Source organism: Dasypus novemcinctus, chromosome 1 (assembly GCF_030445035.2).
Source record: "Dasypus novemcinctus isolate mDasNov1 chromosome 1, mDasNov1.1.hap2, whole genome shotgun sequence".
NCBI classification, from domain to species: Eukaryota; Metazoa; Chordata; class Mammalia; order Cingulata; family Dasypodidae; genus Dasypus; species Dasypus novemcinctus.
The window spans coordinates 207928917-207948167 of record NC_080673.1 but is presented as its reverse complement, the minus strand read 5'-3'; the positions used below and the strand labels follow the sequence as shown (position 1 = coordinate 207948167).

At 61.6% G+C, this 19251-nt stretch overlaps 2 protein-coding genes across 7 annotated transcripts; both read right to left on the bottom strand.

The window, feature by feature from the left end:
* Window positions 1–565: 565 nt before the first annotated feature.
* On the bottom strand, window positions 566–11662 carry SLBP (stem-loop histone mRNA binding protein). 6 transcript variants are annotated; one of them, XM_058301666.2, is made up of 8 exons: window positions 11480–11662; window positions 11174–11389; window positions 8922–9026; window positions 5911–5970; window positions 5475–5612; window positions 4874–5023; window positions 3565–3646; window positions 566–1437 (listed from the first exon to the last, which is right to left on the bottom strand). In XM_058301666.2, exons 1-8 carry the CDS (start codon window positions 11521–11523, stop codon window positions 1321–1323), a joined length of 912 nt encoding a protein of 303 aa, XP_058157649.1. In that variant the 5' UTR covers window positions 11524–11662; the 3' UTR covers window positions 566–1320. The 6 variants fall into 6 exon arrangements, with proteins under 6 accessions (XP_058157649.1, XP_058157665.1, XP_004455881.1 ...); XM_058301682.2 differs by having other exon boundaries at window positions 5496–5612; XM_004455824.4 differs by having other exon boundaries at window positions 11249–11389.
* A 3161-nt stretch (window positions 11663–14823) lies between these two features.
* Window positions 14824–19153, bottom strand: TMEM129 (transmembrane protein 129, E3 ubiquitin ligase). Its single transcript, XM_058301660.2, has 4 exons — window positions 18845–19153; window positions 16855–17329; window positions 16262–16421; window positions 14824–16187 (listed from the first exon to the last, which is right to left on the bottom strand). The coding sequence occupies exons 1-4, from the start codon at window positions 19047–19049 to the stop codon at window positions 15939–15941; spliced, it is 1089 nt and encodes a 362-aa protein (XP_058157643.1). The 5' UTR covers window positions 19050–19153; the 3' UTR covers window positions 14824–15938.
* Between the last annotated feature and the right edge of the window lie 98 nt (window positions 19154–19251).

Genomic DNA, 19251 nt, shown 5'->3' with positions numbered 1-19251 from the left:
ACCAGCCCCTCCAAGCCCCGCTTTGCTGCTCCCGCTGACCCGGCGGGACGCCACTCGCCTGCTGCTGCGCTGCCCCACCCACCAGCACGGTGCGCAGAGCCCTGGCCTTGCTTCCCGCCTGCCCCAGGCAACTACACGGCAGACGTGTTTCAAGCGCATCACATCCGGCAAGCAGACAAGGGTTTCGGGCCGTTAGATCGCCTTGGACTAAGCTGCCCGAGACAGCCCGCTGCTTGAAGCGCAGCCTCGGGCTTCCAGCATTGTCTGGAGAGGCGGCAGGCAGGTCCCTCTGCACCAGGGCCCGCTGTGCCACCCTGCTGCCCGTGCTGCCCGTGGGCACACCCGTTGTGGCCAGGCCGCCACGGCCTGGGGCTCGTGCCCTGGCTCCATCTTGAGCACGTCTGCAGACGGTGCGGCACGAAGGCACCAGCCCAGGGCGGAGCGGCTGGCTTCGGCAGGCTGCCTGGACAGCACGCGGGCGCCCCGGCGAGGAGACTGACGCCAACAGCCGGTGACACGTGCCTTGAGGCGGGCTGCCATCTGGCAGTTCAATGATTCCACTAAGTAAGAGTCCTTCTTTTTATTTTTGCAATACCATCCATACAAAAGCAATAGAAACGTAAGCGTTAAGAAGTTTACAAACTGAGTATTTGAACTGAAAATCTGTACACATCATCATTTACAGCAATTTTACACGGAACTGGTTATAAAAGCAGGCTCCTTCGGCAGCCCTCCTGCTGCCTTCACTCGAGCACTGCAGGGGGACTGCGGGCAGTGCCCAGTCGAGACCGTACAGCGGCCGTGAAATGCGCTATCGGGACAGCTCAGCTGAACGTGACAACTCAGGGCTCTGGGAGAGGAAAAACCAACCTCGATGTCTTAACAAAAGGCCAAGAATTAAGTTTACATAAAGCTATTAAAGCATCCAGTTCTGCAAATATTTTTCTTGTCGGACAGCAGTAAAGAAAAGCTGGCTCTCCACTGATCCATGAACACACGGTAAAATCCAGCCTACCAATGTGACAGGTGGCAAATTAAAGTTAAAATACATGTGGAAAAACACTTCAAGTTACTTGCATGTGACCCTGGAGGAAAACAGAGATTAAGCAATCACACTTGTTGCAAGATTGCTACAAATTTCTTGTCTTGGATTTAATCCCATTTACAATTTAAAACATGCAAACGCTCACTATACATAAAATTAACACTGCTTAAGAAAATAAGGCAGAACTCCAATTCAGCATGGGTAAGGAACTGAGACAGAAACCCGCCCGTCAGGTGGTGCAGGAACGGGGCGGCCGGGGCTCCAGCGGGCACTGGTCAGCTCGCGGCAGAGAAGTCCCTCACCGGCTCCATCAGGCAGGCCTCCAGGTCAAACCCGTCCCCCACCTCGCAGGCCACGTGCCTGGCCTTGGCGGGCGTGCCAGAGGACGCGTCCTGCAAGACACAGGCGGGGCCTCAGCAGAGGCAGCCAGGACCTCCCCGGCAACAGACAGCAGGCGACGCCGCCCTGCGCCCAGCGTGCCGAGACGAGGCGGCAGGTTACCAGCCGACAGCGCGGACCAACTCAAGAACGTTCTTAAAAGCAAACGCAAGATATCCAGCTAATTAAACCCCGTGGATTACACCTAACTTCTGTTTTAGCTTCAAGGGTCAAACTCCTACCCACTCCACCCACTCACCCCTCCTCCCACCTTAAAACTGACTTCTCACCTCCCAGGAGCTGCGGGCAGGGGTGGCGGGTGGGCACGGAGCCCGGGGGCTGACGATGGCCCTCCCCGGAGCCAGGTTCACCCCTGAAAACAGGGCACTTCCCACACCCCAAAGCTGTGAGAGCCACAGGCGGTACCGCACAGCAGAGCCGTGCACCCTGCGCTTGTAACCCGCAAGGTCTAACGTCACGCCAAAGGGACCGTGTGGCCTACGCAACGGCCCCGCCTGAAAGAGCCGTGTGTGAACCCAGGCGTGTTCCAGACACAGAACTCTAAGAGGTTAGGCAAGCAGCTAGGGACAAGAGTGGCCGTTTAACGTGACACATTCCGGATGGCTCTCATGAATGTGTTCCTTCTTAAATCAAAAATTTCAAATGGAGAGCTCATACATTCAAATGTTGCAGTTTACAAATTAGGAATTTAGACCAAACTGAAGCCCAGGATGTTTCACCAATAAAACAAGACTTTATTGGGATGTTAAAAAAACTAAGTTACAATAAAATGAAAGCTCCCATCTTCAGGACACAGATTCTGGCGCATGCCACCTTCACCGAGTCACACCTAACGTGGCAAGTGCAGGGCAAGCGAGGGCGCCATCGCCGCGTTCCTGTCCAGCGGGTCACCTGACGGACCCTCGAGGGGAAGCGCCAGGGTAGAAACATCCTGCCCAAACACCTGAACGCTCCCCAAGGGCCAGCGTAAGATAAGAAAGAGAAAAGCAGAGAAGTGCTGGGCTGTGGCACGTCTGGGCGCTCCTGGCCTTGGGACTTGGGGACAGCAGCAAGTGCCACCCGCCCTCTGGAGCCCTGCTGAGGCCACGTGGGTGCCCGCGACGGCAGGCTTGGAGTGGCCCTTTCCTCATCACGTACGTGCGCAGAGCCCTCTCCCCGCCGCACACCCAGCCACCTGAGCCCCCACGCCAGGACCCCTGCCTCCAGCCTGCCCCCGTCCCTGCATGGGCTCTTCCGTCCAGCTCCCACCCGCCACCCGTGGGGTCAAGTCTCCCTTCACGGCCCTCCCAGGACCTGTCTGCATACAGCGTTAGAACTGCAAGGGGCGTGCTCACAACTGGGTTCTCAAGCTGGAGAAGGGCTGTGTTTTCACAAAAATTATGAAAGTGGGATGCTGACGGGAGTCTCCCTTCCAGACCTCCGTGTGGCTATCCAGAGCCAGGGCCGCCTCCTGTATTTACGTTCACGGGCCCCCGTGGGGTCAGATGGTCTTGGCGAACGCCGCCTTGCCATCCTGGTGGCGGGAAGCCTCCTAAGGCAGGGAGAGGCAGCGCCCGTCGCCCGACAGCGGTCTTAGCTAAAGCAGGAGCCTTTTTACGAGTCTACGAGCCACGCCTCGCTTGGCGCGCTGCCCGTCTGTGCAGGTACTGGGCACGCTCCCCTGAAAACGTCCAGCACTCCTGCTTGGTCACGTGCTGTCCAGAGGAACAGGCACCAGCCATCGGCTGTGTTAGACACAAGGCCATTTCTTTCGACCTTTGATTTTTTCCCCCAAAAGCACAATCTTTAAGTCCCGAGGCACAGAGCGTCCCCTCCTCCAACACAGTGGGCAGACAATCCCAGCACTGGCCATTCAGCAGCGCAGACGCCCCCGCCCCGCAGCTGTGCTCGTGGGCTGTGGGCTCTGGGGGAAGGGAGATGGGGTCGGTCCCTCGGATTTAACCAAAAAAATCTAAACTAGGCTCACTGCCCAAGAATTCAACCTATGATCAAATACGATGTTCCGACGATGCGAGCGCGGCAGGAGCCCCTTCGCTCGGAAGCCGGCCTCGCTCCTCCGCTCAGACCCCCACACGTGGCGCACACAGCGACCTGCCACCCGGCCCCGGGAAGGCACTCACAGCGGCATCCTGGGAGCTTGTCTGCGACTCGGAGCTGCTTTCCGCAGACTCGGTCTCCATCTCCCCGAGGTCCACGGGGTGTCTGTGAAGTCAAAGGCAACAGGCACGTCAAGAACCCACAGGCAGTGCGACACACGGAGCCTCCACAGCGCAGCACGATGCCGCCACCTGGACACGGCGCCGAGGCCCTGCCCGCCAGAGCCTCTGCCCACAGCACAGGGAACCGACCACTTCATATGGCGCCACGTGGTGGGGGAGGAAACACGAGCAGCCCGGGCAGAAGGGCAACCCTGGGACAAGCACACCACGCGGCACCGCCAGGCCACCTGGTCCTGCAGGGGTGACATGACAGCGCCACACTGGAAAAGGGCTTGATGTCTGAGAGGCCCAACTCAAAGCCCTGCAAGAAATGGCCTCAAATAAGGAAGAAACTTACTCCCAGTACAACTTAGCAGCTCATTTCTAATAAACTCCTCGGCACGAGGTGGAAACCCCAGCGCTGTGACGTGCGCGTGCTCCCCACAGCCTGGACGAGGGGACGAGAGCAACGCCACAAGGCTGCTCCCCAACCCGCTCAATGGGGACCCGGCACCACTGCTGGCACAAGTCTAAACCGCCCTCGGTTAAAAAACGCCTTTCAGGGGAAGCGGGCTTGGCCCAGCGGTTAGGGCGCCCGCCTACCACACGGGAGGTCCGCGGTTCAAACCCCGGGCCTCCTTAACCGTGTGCAGCTGGCCCATGTGCAGTGCTGATGGGCGCAAGGAGTGCTGTGCCACGCAGGGGTGTCCCCCGCGTAGGGGAGCCCCACGCACAAGGAGTGCGTCCCATAAAGAGAGCCGCCCAGCGCGAAAGAAAGTGCAGCCTGCCCAGGAATGGCGCCGCACACACGGAGAGCTGACACAAGATGACGCAACAAGAAGAGACATAAATTCCCGTGCCACTGACAAGAATACAAGCAGAAACAGAAGAACACACAGTGAATGGACAGAGAGAGCGGGCAATTGGGGGGGCGGGAAGGGAGAGAAATAAATTTAAAAATCTTATCTTTTTTAAAAAAAAAAAAAGCCTTTCATTTTCATAGCTCAGTATGAATGACTCAAGCCCTCCTAGCTACGAAAAGTGAGTTCAATCCAGAGAAGAGACCCCTCCTTGCCGCTCCAGGGCCACCCCCTGGCTTTGAACACACAAAGCCAGGTGACACAGAGCTGGGACCGGCGGCCGCTCTGCCCCAACGTGGGCGGTCAGGACCCCAACCGCCTGCCGCACGGTTACGCCCGGACCTCTTAAACCACCAGATGTGCAGACGTACATTTCCTGCAGGTCGCATCCTTCCTCGGCTGGAGGATCCCAGAAATGCAGCGCCACCTTCCAGAGCTTGATCTGCTGGTCCCACGACCGCCGGCTGTACTTCTTGAATTTGTTGGGGGTCTTGGGATGAACGCCAGGTTGTCGGAGGTGCCTACAGGAGACTGAGGTTACCTCAGCACGCACCACTCCCACCTGCTCAGGTAAGCGTCAGTCTGAAGGTTTCAGCCAAACTCTGAGATGAGCATTATTTTAAAAACTATAGCTCAACAGAAGACCCACAAAACAGGCAAAATGACGCATAACAAAGCACCACCCCTTAAGTTCCGTTACTCCTTTGCAACCTAAGTTCCAAAGCACTGAGCCTTCGGCTCTAACGCTGCCAAGGGGCTGGAAAGCCGAGGCTTCCCCCCCGCGAGCACCCGAGGCCTGCCCGCCGCCTCCAGTTCCGGCTTTACCACCTTCACTTGAGCTTTCCTTTTCTCCCACTGCGTAGTTTAATACTTCCCATCGTGTTATTTCCCACCTCCGTGCCCTTGGAAGCTGCAGGCCTGACCCGCCCGAACCCGCCCCGAGGGCGTGCGCGGTGCCGTGGGCCGGGCTACCTGGGGACCTCGCGGATGTACCGGTCGTAGGCAATGGTGTTCTTCCCGTAGTTGATCTGCTTCTGTCTCCTCATCAGCACGCTCTCATCGGTCTCCAGGTCCGCTGGCACCGCGGATGCTGACTCCTTGGAATCAGAACTGCAGGAGGCAAGAGGTGAACAGAACAAGCCTTGCCATTAGGGTCACTTGTGAGCGGACCCAAGGAAACAATGAAGGAGGTTTGATCCTCTGGATTCCAAACCATCGTAATCCCAGGACAGTCGAGGATCTTTGCGAGATTTTAGGGCACAACAGAAATGATATTTCAAATCAGTGAACAAAGATCGGACTAGCTGGTACCTGCTAGCCAGTCAATCAGCACTTCTACACTCGCTTTTCCCATTAACAAATTACGGGTCTATTAAATTACAGAAAGTAACGTGGATGGGGCACTTACCTTCCCGATGACGATTTTCTCTCTCTTCCAAAGTCATTTATGAGAAGTTTCCTTTTATATCTGAGAACAAAATAAACACTGCTGCTTTTAAAAAGGCATAAAAATGAAGCTACCTCAGTACCTTCAGGGCCAGGCGGTCCCGTGGTTTGCACAAAGCCTTCCTCCTGAGTAAGGTGGCTTGGGGCAGGAGCACAGGCTGCCCTCACTTTCTGCCTCCCTCACCTGGTTCCCCCAAGGGCTGGCAGAGTCGGTGCTCAAAGGAGCCGGGCTTGGAGAAAACGCCATCGTTTCTATGGAACAGACTTTCCCCAGGCCAGAAGGAGAACTCAACATGAAAACCTACACGCACGCACGCACGCACGCACGCACCCGTTTTAGTGGTCCTTGAAAAAATAAGCAGCTGAAAGCCTTTCCTTAACTGACCCCACTTCTTCCCGGGCAGGGTGTGCAGCCCGCGGGGTCCTGTGCAGCCCCCACCCTTGCAAGGGCAGAGACCACCCCTCCCATTCCTCACTACTTCTGACCACGGCCCCCCAAAGCTCTGCAAAGGCAGGACGTCTCCAGGGGAGGGCCAAGTCCATCAAGGCTGGGCCACTCGAGCCAGCAGGGTGCCAGCCCCACATGCGAGCCTGCAGCGGTGCCCCAGGGCCCCTCCCGCATGCCCGGACGGCACTAGCTCCACGCCCCCCAGTGGGGATGGAGAGCCACCCTGGGGGCTGACTCCTCCTGGGTCCCAGGGCACTGCCGGCCCCACGACCCAACGAGGCTGCCCCAGTGAAGGCCGCCAGGCCGTCTTCTACCAGGAAAGGGTGCGGCCAACCGACTGGCCAGACGATGTCTGGGCACGGGCAGACCTGGGCAGTCCCCGGGGAGTCTCGGACACACTGCCATGCAGACTTTCTGGTGGAACACGGAACCTGCACAGAACAAGCCAAAGCTTCTGATTTTCCACTTAAAAAAAGATGGAGATCTCTGTTAAACAACTCCTTCCGCACTGGCTCGCACACCTGTCACTGCCCGTTCGCACTCTCCACCCAGCACACACGTTCTTCTCCTGCCGCAACCTGCCTGGACGCCCAGGACGACCCGTGCCCGACCCTCGAGGCAGCCCCAGGCAGGGTCTGAGCACGCTCTTCCGAGGTACGGACTAGCAGACCCCATCTGGTCAATGACCGCTTGGTCCAACACACTCCAGCCACTTGCACAGCCCTCGGCACGCCCACCGGGCAAACATCCAGGCCGACGGGGAAGCCGCCTTCTGAAGGCCCCTAAGTTGGAGATTTATCAGGACAAAGGGTGGAACCTTCGCTCTGAACCTCTGTGGATTCGACCTAAGGCGTCTCCACCAGCCCAGGAAGCGCAATGAAGGCAGGTGCCGGCTTCGGATCTCATGCCTGGTTTCGTGAACTCATCCCCTGGCCCGGGGTCAGTGAGTCTGTTTGCTATGAACAGGAGACCAGGAACAGAACCAACTAATTTCACTGTGCCCACAGGAAAAGAGCATTCTGACACACCCAAGTTCATCCTTTCTTCGCATTCCAGCAAGCCAGTAGCAAAGGAGGCGACAATCTAGTGGGAAAACAGTCAGTCTTGCAATGGGGAAATCAAAAGACACAGCTGAGAAACAATTAGCTAAAGCTAAGGCAGAAACCTTTCTTTAAGGTATCACTGTCCCACAAAACCCGCCTGGGACGAAGGGCAGAACCCCAAGTGGCTGAGGCGATGGAGAGACCCACAGGCTTGCCAGGACCCCGGAGGCTGGGGACCTCTCTGGACAGCAGTCAGATACTCTATTGGGAAAACATAAAACTTTTCTTACCCCTTCTTACTTTTTGGCGTGTAAAGGCGGCCTTGGGGATATAACCAAAATACGGAAAGTGATTATTTTGAACAAGATCATAGTGCTGCAAAAGCAGAAAAAACACTAGAAACTCCCACAAACCCACAAGGGGGAGAAAGACTAGGCCAACGACGGCGGCTCCATCCCAGGTGCGTGGCGACGACTGCCCATGTGGACCGCCAAGGACCCTGAGAGGGAAGTGTCCAAGCACCCCCCTCATCCCGTCTCCCCTCCCCACACAGGGAGGCGGAAATGGAAATCAGGAGAGGACAGGAAAGGAAGTGACCCCACTGAGCCCCGCCTCCCTGGCTCCGTCACTGCGCACCAAGCGCGCTCTGGGCTGTGCAGACCCCATGGACACCTATGCAGACGAGTCCCCCGCGCCCCCCGGCCATGGCACCGCCCAGCGTGCTTCGTGACGCACGTGCAAACGTGGGCACCTTCCATCACTCATCACGCTCACGGCCCTGTGGGCGGCACCCACGCAGGCTCCAACCACCACCCAGAGAACTTGTCCAGCACCTCAACAGGCTGCACCCCGTCAACAAGCACCTCCCACCGGGGACCATCATCTGACCTTGACCACCACATCACTGTGTCTGCTCTTAACTTTTGTCTGGAGTCCTTTACTCAATTTTCTCTGACTCCTCCCTGTTCTATGAAGCTTCAGCGTTTTCCTGTAGCACAATACTCCATCACAAAACACAGGATTATGCTAAACCACAACTTAGCCATCGAGCTGGCTCCCAGCTTAAGAGGCTTTGGCCCACCCCAGAAGGGTTAGGCCCCGTTTTCCATTTCCAACCAGCTGGCGAGAGGTGCTGATTCTGCAGGTCTGGGGGACGACACTGGAGAACCAGGCTCGGGACAAGCTCCTGTCTAGCAGCACCGCCCCCCACTGTGTCCTCCCCCACCCCAGATGGCCCCCTCATGTGTTTGCACTCATTTTCCTCGGTGTCTGCTTGTTCTTTGCTCATTGTCTTGCTCACGATCTGCCTGTTATTTTTGCTCCTTGTTTGTCTTCTTTAGGGAACACTGGAAACCAAACCCAGGACCTCCCGTGTGGGAGGTGGACGCTCAACCACTTGAGTCACATCCACAGGCACCATTTTCAGGCACGGTACCCATTCAACACAAATGAAACCGTTTCCAGGTGGCCTAGAGGCAGTACCTGGCCATCTCCTTGCTGACCGTGCTCCTCATTTCGTCCTCCTCGACAGCGCTCCCCCAGTCCACACACCTGGCCCGGGGCTTCGGGCCTTCAGGAGTGGTGAAGCTGCAACGCAAATGAGACGCACCTTGGCACCAGGACGCACGCCACCTCAGGAAAGGCGCAGGGGCTGCAGGATGCTGGGGCTTCTGCCGCGTGCCAGTGTGCCAGCAGCGGTGGGCACGCAGTCCAGGGGACAGACAGGGCCCACAGGGCACCCGGAGTCGCTCCCCGAGGACCTGTAGAGGTTCCCCCCAACTCTGTGGCATGGTGCAGCTGTGCCTCGTGAACAGTCAGAACGTGTGACGACTGAACGGGGCAGAGGCAGCAAGCTTACACGTCCAGACCTGCGCTGCCTGGTACAGGCCCAGCTGGGGCGCTTACGCCTAGCCCAGCACCTCCGCTCGAGCTTGGGGCAGCCTTCGGTCAAGACGAGGCTATGTGAGAACTGAAGGCTCTGAGGCCGGGACCCGGCAGCAGGAATGACTGACGCCTGCTGTTTATATATTAGAGCTGAGCTGTTTAGTTTTCCTTGCCTACTTTTCTATTAGCTGCCTCTGGTATACCTAAAGTAGCTACTACTAAGTTCAGCTGCAATAAGAAAGTTCGTATCTTTCAGCTACAAGCCAAATAGTGTGCTTTGAAAGTGCACTCTTTCTTTACAGAAACACAAGTCAGACTTCTAAAAGCAAATTTCTAGACCTTAAAGATGATTGTAAAGTCTGAAATTGAGTTAATTGGTTAAAGTTAAATTGACCCGGTAACTGCCTAGCACATCACGACTGGAGCCAGGTGAGGCACATCGGGCTCACACACCGACCTCCCAGGCAGCGCGTCGGGGCCTCCTACAGCCCACGCAGGGGCCACTTGCAGGAGGCCCGAGGCCGCGCTTCCGTGCTGCCCGGCATGCTGGTGGGGTTGCAGGGCCGCAGGGCGTGTGGCTGTGGAGCGAAGCAGCTCAGTGCAGGATCCCCAGTCCCTCCCTCTCACCTGAGAATGAGAGCACTTAGGGGAAGACCGCCCCAAAGGAAAACAAAGCCTGCCACTTCCCACAGGGCTCCAGACCAACTGTTCCCAGCTCTTCCCACTAAGGAGCACCCTGCCGACTGAGGCAGGAGCCCCCGAGCGGCCTCGCCCTTCCCAGCCCACTCCCCAGCCTGGGTGTAGGCAGGAGGCCTCCTCACCCACTTCCAGGCCACTCTCTCTTTCCAGCTAGCGTGTCCATGGCTGACCTCCCGGGCACTCCACCTTGCGTGGGGCCTACTGCCACGCAGGTAAACGCCCTACGACTCGACTCGTGCACCCCCAGGCTCTTGCTCGTGTGAGCTCTCGTGTGTGTAGACGACAAGGGCACGGGCAGAAGAGCTTTAGGCGGTGGGCCCTGCTGCACAGGTTCGGTGGGATGGCCGTCTCTGACGGGGTGCTCCTGCCACAGAGGACCAAGGCTGCTGCGGTGGCCCAGCAGGCCACCCCTGGAGGGCTCCGAGTCCCATCAGGGCCTGGCCTCCCACGCCTGCCTTCGCTGCCTCTAGGTCTAGGGCTCTGCCAGTCCCTCAGCGCCCAGGCCTGGGTGCCTCCCGCCGTCCTCAGGCCTAGCCACGCCAGCCTGCCTCTGTCCTCCCCATCCTGGCATGCAGCTCCCCGGCCACGCCACTGCTCAGGCCTTCAGGCCGGCTTCCTTCTCCCCCCACCCCACTGCCCCCCCCTCAGCAAATCCTACTGGCTCTGCCTCCAGACCCTGTCCTCAGACCACCCTGCCCACCTCGGCCCCTGCCCGGCCCTTTCTACCGGCACCCTCACAGCCCAGCTTCGTCCTCCTCTGGTCCATCTCAGCAGGCCAAGCGCATCCCCACCTGAGGGCCGGCGTGGGAACCAGACAGGACAGGCCGGGCCTGCCCACAGCCCCCAGCCCCTTCCTTCAGATGCATCTGCTCTGCTGACCCGCCCGCCCAGGCAAGGTGCCTGGAAGAGGCTCCAGAGGACAGACTGTGCTGGGGGGCCGACTCTGGCGTGGGTCATGCAGCTCCTGGGCCGGCACTCCCCGCTGGCCAGCCCCTAACCCCTGCTCAGAGCAGGACAAGAGCCGGGGCTGGCCGTGGCCCCCGGACTGGCCCGCTGGCTCCGCTGCCCCTGGGCCTGCAGGGCCCCCACCCGGCCTGGGGACCAGCGCCCCGAGCTCCGCCCGCTCCACCGCCGCGGGCTCCTCCTCGCACCTGCCAGAGGCCAAGCCCGGGCCCTCGAGGCAGGCCCCCGGCGCGGGCAGGGCCCGGGCGTCCCCCCGCTCCCACCTCTCCGGCCTGCGGTCCGCCCTGCCGGGCGCGCTTCCGTCCAGACACGCGGAGGTCGCCGGGTCCTCGTCCTCGGGCTTCCTGCGCTTCCCATCGGCTCTGCGCTTCCGCCCCACGGGCCACCTCGCCGGGGAGCGCGGGCTGCGGCAAGACAGCGCGGGTCAGCGGGCCGCAGGTCAGCGGGCCACGGGCCCCGCGCCCGAGGAGGTCCCGCTTCGGGCCCGGCCTCACCTGGCGTCGCCGTACCTGGGGGGACTTGGCGGTCGGCAGGCCATGGGGCGCGGGGAGCGCGGGGGACGCGGAGGGGACGTGGGGGCGCGGCGAAGCTGCGGTCGCGGCTGAGCGGGGCTGGTCGGGGCCGGTCGGGGCTGGTCGGGGCCTCCGGGGCCGCGCTCGTCGCGCTGCGCTGACAGTCTTTGCGCGCGCGGCCCGCCCCCAACTGCTCTTAAGCGGCCGCCGGGCCCCGCCCCCGGGCTCCCGCGCGCGCCGGCGCCGGGCGAGACCATCGGGTCCGGGCGGAGGGGGACCGGCCGGCCGTGCGCGCCTGGGTGGCTGCCTGCGCGTGGCCTGAGTTCCCGGGCCCGCGGGGAGACCCGGGGCCACAGCTCCGTGCGCGGCTTGAGGGCAGGCGGGCGCCGCTGACCCGCGCCCTGAGGAGGGCTCCGAGGGGAAGGGCACGCTCTCCCCCGCGGCTGGAGGCGGCCGGGCCGCCGCGGCGCCCTCAGACGCTGATTGGCCGCGCCTGCGCGGGCGGGGGGAGGGGTATTGGCGGGAGATTCGGACGCGCGCAGCGCGGGCGCTCGGAGGGGGCGCGCGGTGCGTCTCCGATTGGGCCCGGCTCGGGTGGGGCGCGCCTCCTATTGGCCCGGCCCGAGTCGGGGAGCTCTCCAGCGGGCCCGTTCCAGGTCGGAGCGCTTCTCCAATTGGCCCAGCCCAGGCCGGGGCGTGCCCCCGTGCTGGCGGGAACCTGGAACCCGGAAGGCTCCGTCCTTTCGCCAGCTTTTGCTCAGACCTCGCGGCGGAGTGACCCGGGAGTTCGCGCGGCCGTTGCCGCCGCAAGGCCCAAGGGCGCGTTTTAGCCCGTCTGACCGCGAGGCAAGTAGGGCCGGAGTCTGCCCCAGACTCGAACATGCGTCAGAGGGGGCCGCGGAGGCTGGAACTGGAACCCGCCGGAAGGGCGCGCGGGACAGCATGTGGGGCGGGGAACGGCGCTGGGGGTGCACCCGAGTCTGCCGGTCTCACGCTCAGCATCGTGGGGCGTCCTCCCCCAAAGCTGTGAGCGACTCCCAACATCTGGACTGCCCGGGGAAGCCCTAGAGGCAAGGATTGTTGTGGTGAGCTCGCCCGCCCTCCTGCACTCTTCAGGCTCTGCTGCCGCCTCAGTTTCCCTCCCCTTATCCCTTAACTGGATCCCAGGTGTTCTCATGCCCCCCCTCCACCCCCAGAAACTTCTGGGAGGCAGGGTCTGTCAAACCCCTCTGTATACTCTGTATACACCTTTGCTCACCTTGCACCTAGGATAAAAGCCACACGGTGTCCCCAGCCTTGCTGGGACCATGCCACCCTCCCCACCCAACCACCCACCTTGTCCTGGAAAGCCTCCTTTCCCCTCTCCTGCCTTTGCCGCCATTTTTACTCACTGGAAAACTTGTCCCAGCTTTTTGCATGGCTGGCTCCTTCCTTGTCTTTTGTGATTGATTCCGCTCAGCTACCCCCATTTTTGAGAAGCTTCTAACAGCTCTTCTGAAGGTGACCCTCACCTTCCTGGTGTGATAGCTAGCTTCCAAAACGGGCCCCCAGGACCCCCACCTGCTAGTGTCGTCCTCTCCCACCAAACAGGGTGGGCCTCTGTATAACAGAATATGACGAAAATGGAGTGTGACCCAGGAAGCTGGGCTGCTGAAGACAGCAGACTGTGTCTTGCCCTCTTCTGGATCGCTGGCTCTGGGGCAGCCCTGGAGAGATCTGCCGAGAGCCAGTATGAACTTGCCAGCACTGAACAAACTGTCTTGAAAGCATGTTCTGCAGAAGTCAAACCTTCAGGCTACAGCACAGGCCAACACCCACACAGGTCTCGGGGAGACCATGAGCCTAAGCTGCTCCTCAACTCCTGGCCCCCAGAACCTGAGATGTTTGCTGTTGTTTGGAGCCACAGTTGGGGGTGTTTTGCTCTGGAGAGGTGGCTGACCACCGCTGATTCTCAGGTTTCCTTGCACAGTCCTTATCACAAGCTGAACACGCAACTCCTGCCTTTTTCACGGCCTGCCTGCCTGCGCCAGCTTGGAAGGCCAGGCCGCCACCTCGTTGCTGTGCTCACTATGCCCCGCATGTCACAGGTTCTCAGTACTGCTGACCGGAGGACTCGTCCCCTGCCTCTCCCTGGGGCCAGGTCAGCATCTTGCAGAAACTGGTTCAGTGGGCAGGTCCCACAGACCACAGGAGCCCCACTCAGGGCTGAGGGGCCCACACATCCCCTCCTCTCCCCTGTCCGTCCTGTCCTGCTTCTCAGACTGGAAGTGGAAACAATCAGTGCCATGGTCCCCAGAGCTGCCCAAAGTGAGGAAAGTGGCCAGGGGAGCAGACCTGCCTGCCTCCAGCAGTCACCATCCCCACTGTCCTGCCCAGGACGGGTGGCACACCCAGCCCCACCTGTGCTGTGGCCTAGTGCAGACTGCAACATCCAGAGTGAGGCCCCTGCAGCTCCTGTGGCTGCTTGACCCGTGTCCTACCAGTCTGTCAGCAGCACTACTACTTTAACAAAAATGAGGGTGAGAGCTCCAGGTTGGAAGTAAAACCAGTACACGGGGATCTCAAGTCTCTCTTTCAACTGGGTTGTGAGTCCTGCCGATTAAGGAACGGCGCCGGGGACGCAGCCAACGTCCTGAGGGTCCTCTGCAGGCCAGAGCGGCACTGCTGCTCCCCTGGGGCGGGGGCTGCGTCCTCTTCTGGCTGGTGAGGGACCAGGAGCACTGGCCAGAGTGGCACTGCTGCTCCCCCCAGGGGCGGGGGGCTGGGTCCTCTTCTGGCTGGTGAGGGACCAGGAGCACTGACCAGAGCGGCACTGCTGCTCCCCGGGGCGGGGGCTGGGTCCTCTTCTGGCTGGTGAGGGACCAGGAGCACTGACCAGAGGGACACTGCTGCTCCCCCGGGGCGGGAGCTGGGTCCTCTTCTGGCTGGTGAGGGACCAGGAGCACTGACCAGAGGGACACTGCTGCTCCCCCGGGGCGGGGGCTGGGTCCTCTTCTGGCCGGTGAAGGACCAGGAGCACTGACCAGAGCGGCACTGCTGCTCCCCCGGGGCGGGGGCTGCGTCCTCTTCTGGCCAGTGAAGGACCAGGAGCACTGACCAGGCAGTGCTGCCCCCCGCCACATTGGAGCTGACGCGTGCGGCCTGTGAGGGCCCCAGCGTCCAACGGACACAGCGTAAGGACCACTCACGCTTGACCTCAACACCCCATCCAGAACCTGGCGGCTCCCACCTGCCCCTTTCCATGAAGGAGACCAACGCCAGGGAGGAGGGGCTCCTGCCCAAGAGTTACAAGAGCTGGAACTCACACACACAGTAGGACTCCGGAAAATCATACAACCCAACTCATATTTAATACTGCAGCACTCAGCTACAACTTATCTTTATAAAACTAAGTAACTGTCTTCCCCACCCACCCACAGCAGCACCTGAGCCAGCTCCTGTCTGCTCCCCTCCAACTGCCGTCATCTGAGTGCCCACTGGGGGTCCAGAGCGGGGTCTCCTGCTGCCAAATCCCAGGCCACGGGGGTCAGGTGGAGGGAATGGGGAGCAGAGGGCCGGGCCTGGCATGTCTGTCACCCTGGCCTGAAAAGCCGCCTGAGGTTCGGGGTCTTAGGGCTGCACACGTGGGGCCTCAAAAGCTGGGGCAGGCTCCTCTGCTCGGCCGCCAGCCCCCTTGCCATCTGCCCCCATCCGTGTCCTGACCACAGGCACAGCCCCTTCTGAACCTCACGGGCCCTGGGCTTGCAGTTTGGAGAAGCCTCTGTCAGCTCATCTCTGGATGGAGAGTTGGGATGTCCCCACAGAGCTGCAGGCTCGACCCCAAGGCTGCCGAGCTCAGGGAGCAGCCAGAGGCACCAAGGACAACATGAGCCCTCCAGGAGGCAGGGCAGCCCCCCGCGGGGATGAGTGCTCACAGTCCATGAGCAGGGAGCGAGCAGGGGCTGGGGTGCCCCCGCTGCCGCCCACATGTACGGCAGTCCCCGAGTTCTCCCAGCCCAAGGCTCCTCTGGGCAGCCCCCACACTTCCCTAGGCGGCTGGGGGAGGGGCAGCTCCCTTGGGCCTCGTGCACAGCCAGAGGCAGCCCCGAGCCCGCAGGGAAGCTGGAAGAAGCTCACCTGAGGGGCAGGTATGTTCCCCACGGTAAGGACAGGGGCCCAGCCAGAGCCACATGGGGCCCAGCGTGGGCTTGGGGGCAGGCACCTGACCCTGGCAGAATGGGGAGAGGGTGGTGAGGAGGCACTGCAGACCCTGTGGGCTGTAGGGACAGAGAGGTCCCACGTGCTTTGAGGGGACCCTTTGCTGCCAGCCCACCAAGACCCCCCACAGCTCCGCCCTCAGCCAGCACTGAGGCCCTGGTGGTAGAGGGGGTGAACAGGAAGGTTCTGGAATGGGCATGGCTGGCCCAAGGCACCCCGCCCCCGGAGGGCCTCCCTGGCCTGCTCAGCGGACAGCGCACACGTCCAGGATGCAGAAGCGGGCACGGCAGGTAGGGCAGGGCACGCGGCTCGCCAGCCAGGTCTCGGGGTGCTGCTGGTCCTGGCGGCTGGCAAACCACTTGCCCAGGCAGGGCAGGCACCACATGGGCCGGCAGTAGCACTGCTGGCACTCGCCCACGCCCGCCTCCTGGCATGTCTTCACCAGCTTCACGCTGGCCCGGCTCTGCATGCAGCCAATGCATGCCTCCAGCTCCTGGGGGGTCAGAGGGAGGTCAGGGGAGGCTCCGGCCCACCCTGCCGCCCCACGCGCCCCACCCTGCTCCCCACCTGGCTGCTGGGGACGGCGTAGGCCGGGTTGACCTCCACCAGGGACGCGAACGTCTCCAGGAACAGGTCGCCCAGGCTCTGGCGGATGACGACGTTGGCAGCGCTGCGGATGGGCGCGTGGAGCTTCTCACACAGTTCCCCGTACTCTGCAGAGTTCAGCCTGCGCGACACGGGGGCTGCTGGGCCAGGAGCCGTGCCGGGCCGGGAGGGGGAGCCCATGGAGACCCACCTGAGGTCTGAGTCGGGACGGTGGAAAGAGACTGGCCTGGCACCTGGGGTTCAGCATATCCCCAGGTGGGACAAGAGCAGCAGGAGGCCAGCCACGCCCTGAACAGGACAGAGGCCGCAGGGCCACAGCTGCTGTCCCCTGTAGGGTCCCCAGATGTCACAGCACACTCCCCCGAGAAGGAAGCACTGCCCATCTAGGAACTGCAAGGGGCCAGGAGCACGCACCAGCAGGCAGCAACGGTTCCTGGTCTGGCTTGTTTCTGTTCTCTGGTCTGTCAGGTCTGACAGCTGCCGCCCCCTGGTCCCCAGGTGCCCATGCTCCCCCACACCCCCAGCCTGGCTCCCTGCACCCAATGTGGCTTTACCGAATGTCGAAGGCCTTCACGTAGGGGTGAACGCTGGCCACGCGGATGGTGAGGAACTGCACAGGCAGGTTGGAGTCTGGGGAGAGCTCGTGCTGTCGCGACCCAGTCACCGTCAGGTGCACGTCCTGCTGCTGGGCCACATGGACGCGGTACGTGGTCACCTTCATCACCCAGGTGTCCGTCACAACCACACGGGCACCCGGCGCCCCGGTGGCAAACTTGTCAATACGCCGGAACTCAGTGTTGACAGAGGAGGCAACAGCTTGCCAGCCAGACTGTGGCAGAGCGTACAGCGCCAGGGTGCGGGACAGCGGGTGGTGGGCCCAGCGGTCACGGGCCCAGTGGCAGATCAGGGCACAGGTCGCGGTAGGCAACGTCAGTGCCAGCAGAAGAAAGAGCCTCCAGGCCTCCGGGGCCTGGCCGGGGGCAAAGAGCCCCTCCTCTGAGGCTGCGAAGCACAAGCCCACATAGTAGCCTGGAGGGAGAGGCGGCTGTCAGGGGCAGGGCTGGCCCAGCGTGCCCACCTCCCAGCCGGTACCCCTGCCCAGCCCTGGTGGGCTCCTGGGGTGAGCCAAAGTCCTGGGCGGTTAGGAGGTAAGTTAGGGGGAATAGTTTTAATTTGCTTCAGTTCTATATAAACAACACATGAGCACAGAAAAAATCAGATAAACCCAGAAAAGCAAAAATTAAGCTAACGATGTGGCTTCGCCTCACAGAGACAGCGACTGGCGCAAGCCTGGCTGGGGGCAGCCACCGCAGGGCCCATCCCACCGAGGGCCCACAGGAGTGAAGAGCCGTTCCAGAGCCAGCTAGGCAGCTGGCAGAGCAGCCTGCCCAGGCCTGGCTTGGCCCCAGGCCATTGCCCAGCACTACCTGCTCCCTCCCTTGGTCATGTTGGAGTACCTGGCCTGGAATCCCCCAAGCCCCATCTCCACCTGCTCTCTGTAACTTATCTTCTAAGATCACGAGTAATTCCACCTCCTCCAAGAAGCCTTCCAATCCAACCTCTTCTGATGGACTCAATTAATACATTCCAAGGACTACAGACTTCTGGAAGCTTGCGTGCTTTTCTCATACAACTGCCCCCCACCCCTGCCCCACAACAAACAGCAGGCTGCCAGGGCCACACAGGACCCCAAACTATCACAGCGAAGCTACGTTTGGAGGCTCAAGTGCACACGCCCAGACCTATCTATAAGATGCACTCCGCTCAGAGGCTCGCAGTGGACTGGCTGTCTCGGGCACGCTGAGCCCCTAGCCCGTGCTGTGCTCCCCATGCCACATCAGCCATCCTGACACCCAAGAACCAGCCGGCAGCACCAAGGACCACCGCAGGAAAAGCAGGGCTGACCCCAGGCCCCGTAGGAACTCGCCAAACACAGGCCAGCCAGCCCTGGGCTGGGGCTGTGTGCCTGGAGACCCTGATGTGGAGTCACAGTCCCAGCCTGAGCCAAGGACCTGCCACCAAGAGGGTCCATCAGTGAGCAGCACCCCAACTCAGGAGGGCCGTGGTGGCCCAAGGTACCCAGTGGGCCATGGCCAGGACTAGGCCAGGCAGGTTGGGAGGTGTGGGTGGGGCAGGGTCTGGGGACTCAGGTGGGCACAAAGTATCCTGGTGACATAAGAGGTCTTTTGGGGGATGGGGGTCTGGGTGTAGGCAGGAAGTTGGAGGTAAGGATGGAGTCTGGGGCAGTGACAGGAATCTCAGTGGAGACAGGGTCTCAGGCAGGGATGGGGTGGCTCTAGTGAGGTCAGGTGGTCTGGAGCACGGCAGAGTCTGAGGCAGGGACAAGGGGGTCTCAGCCAGTACAGGGTCTTTGGTGGGGAGTAGGTATCCTGGTGAGGGGTCTTGGCGCTATCAGAAGTCTGGGTGAGGACCGGATCTTGGTGACGATGGAAGTCTGGGCGGGAAGGGGGGGTCTCATGGAGGGGGCGGGGACGGACGGAGGTCCAAGCGGGAACGGATGCGCGTGGGCCGCGGGCGCCTCACCGAGCGGCAGCAGCGAGTGGCACAGCAGCGTGGCGGCCGTGCGGCGCTGGTGGTAGGACACGAAGGCGGCGTCCTCGCTGCCCAGCCAGCCCGACAGCAGGTTCTGCACGGTGAGGCCGGCCGAGTGGAACTCGTTGGGCGTGAACACGAAGCACACGGCGAAGACCAGGTAGGCCAGGGTGAAGGTGACCTCGGGGCTGTCCATCGCGCCGCCGCTCGAGAGAGGCCCGCCGGCCCCGGTGCGGCCTGGCTCGAGCGTCCCTGCCCGGCCCGTCGGATGTGGCCGCTACGGCGGCCCGCGGGCGCGCTGGGAGACGGCGCGCGGGGCACTCTGGGAGACAGTCTCAGCCGCAGGGCGAGCTGGGAGACGTAGTCCCGACCCCAGCCAGCCGCGGGGCGCTCTGGGA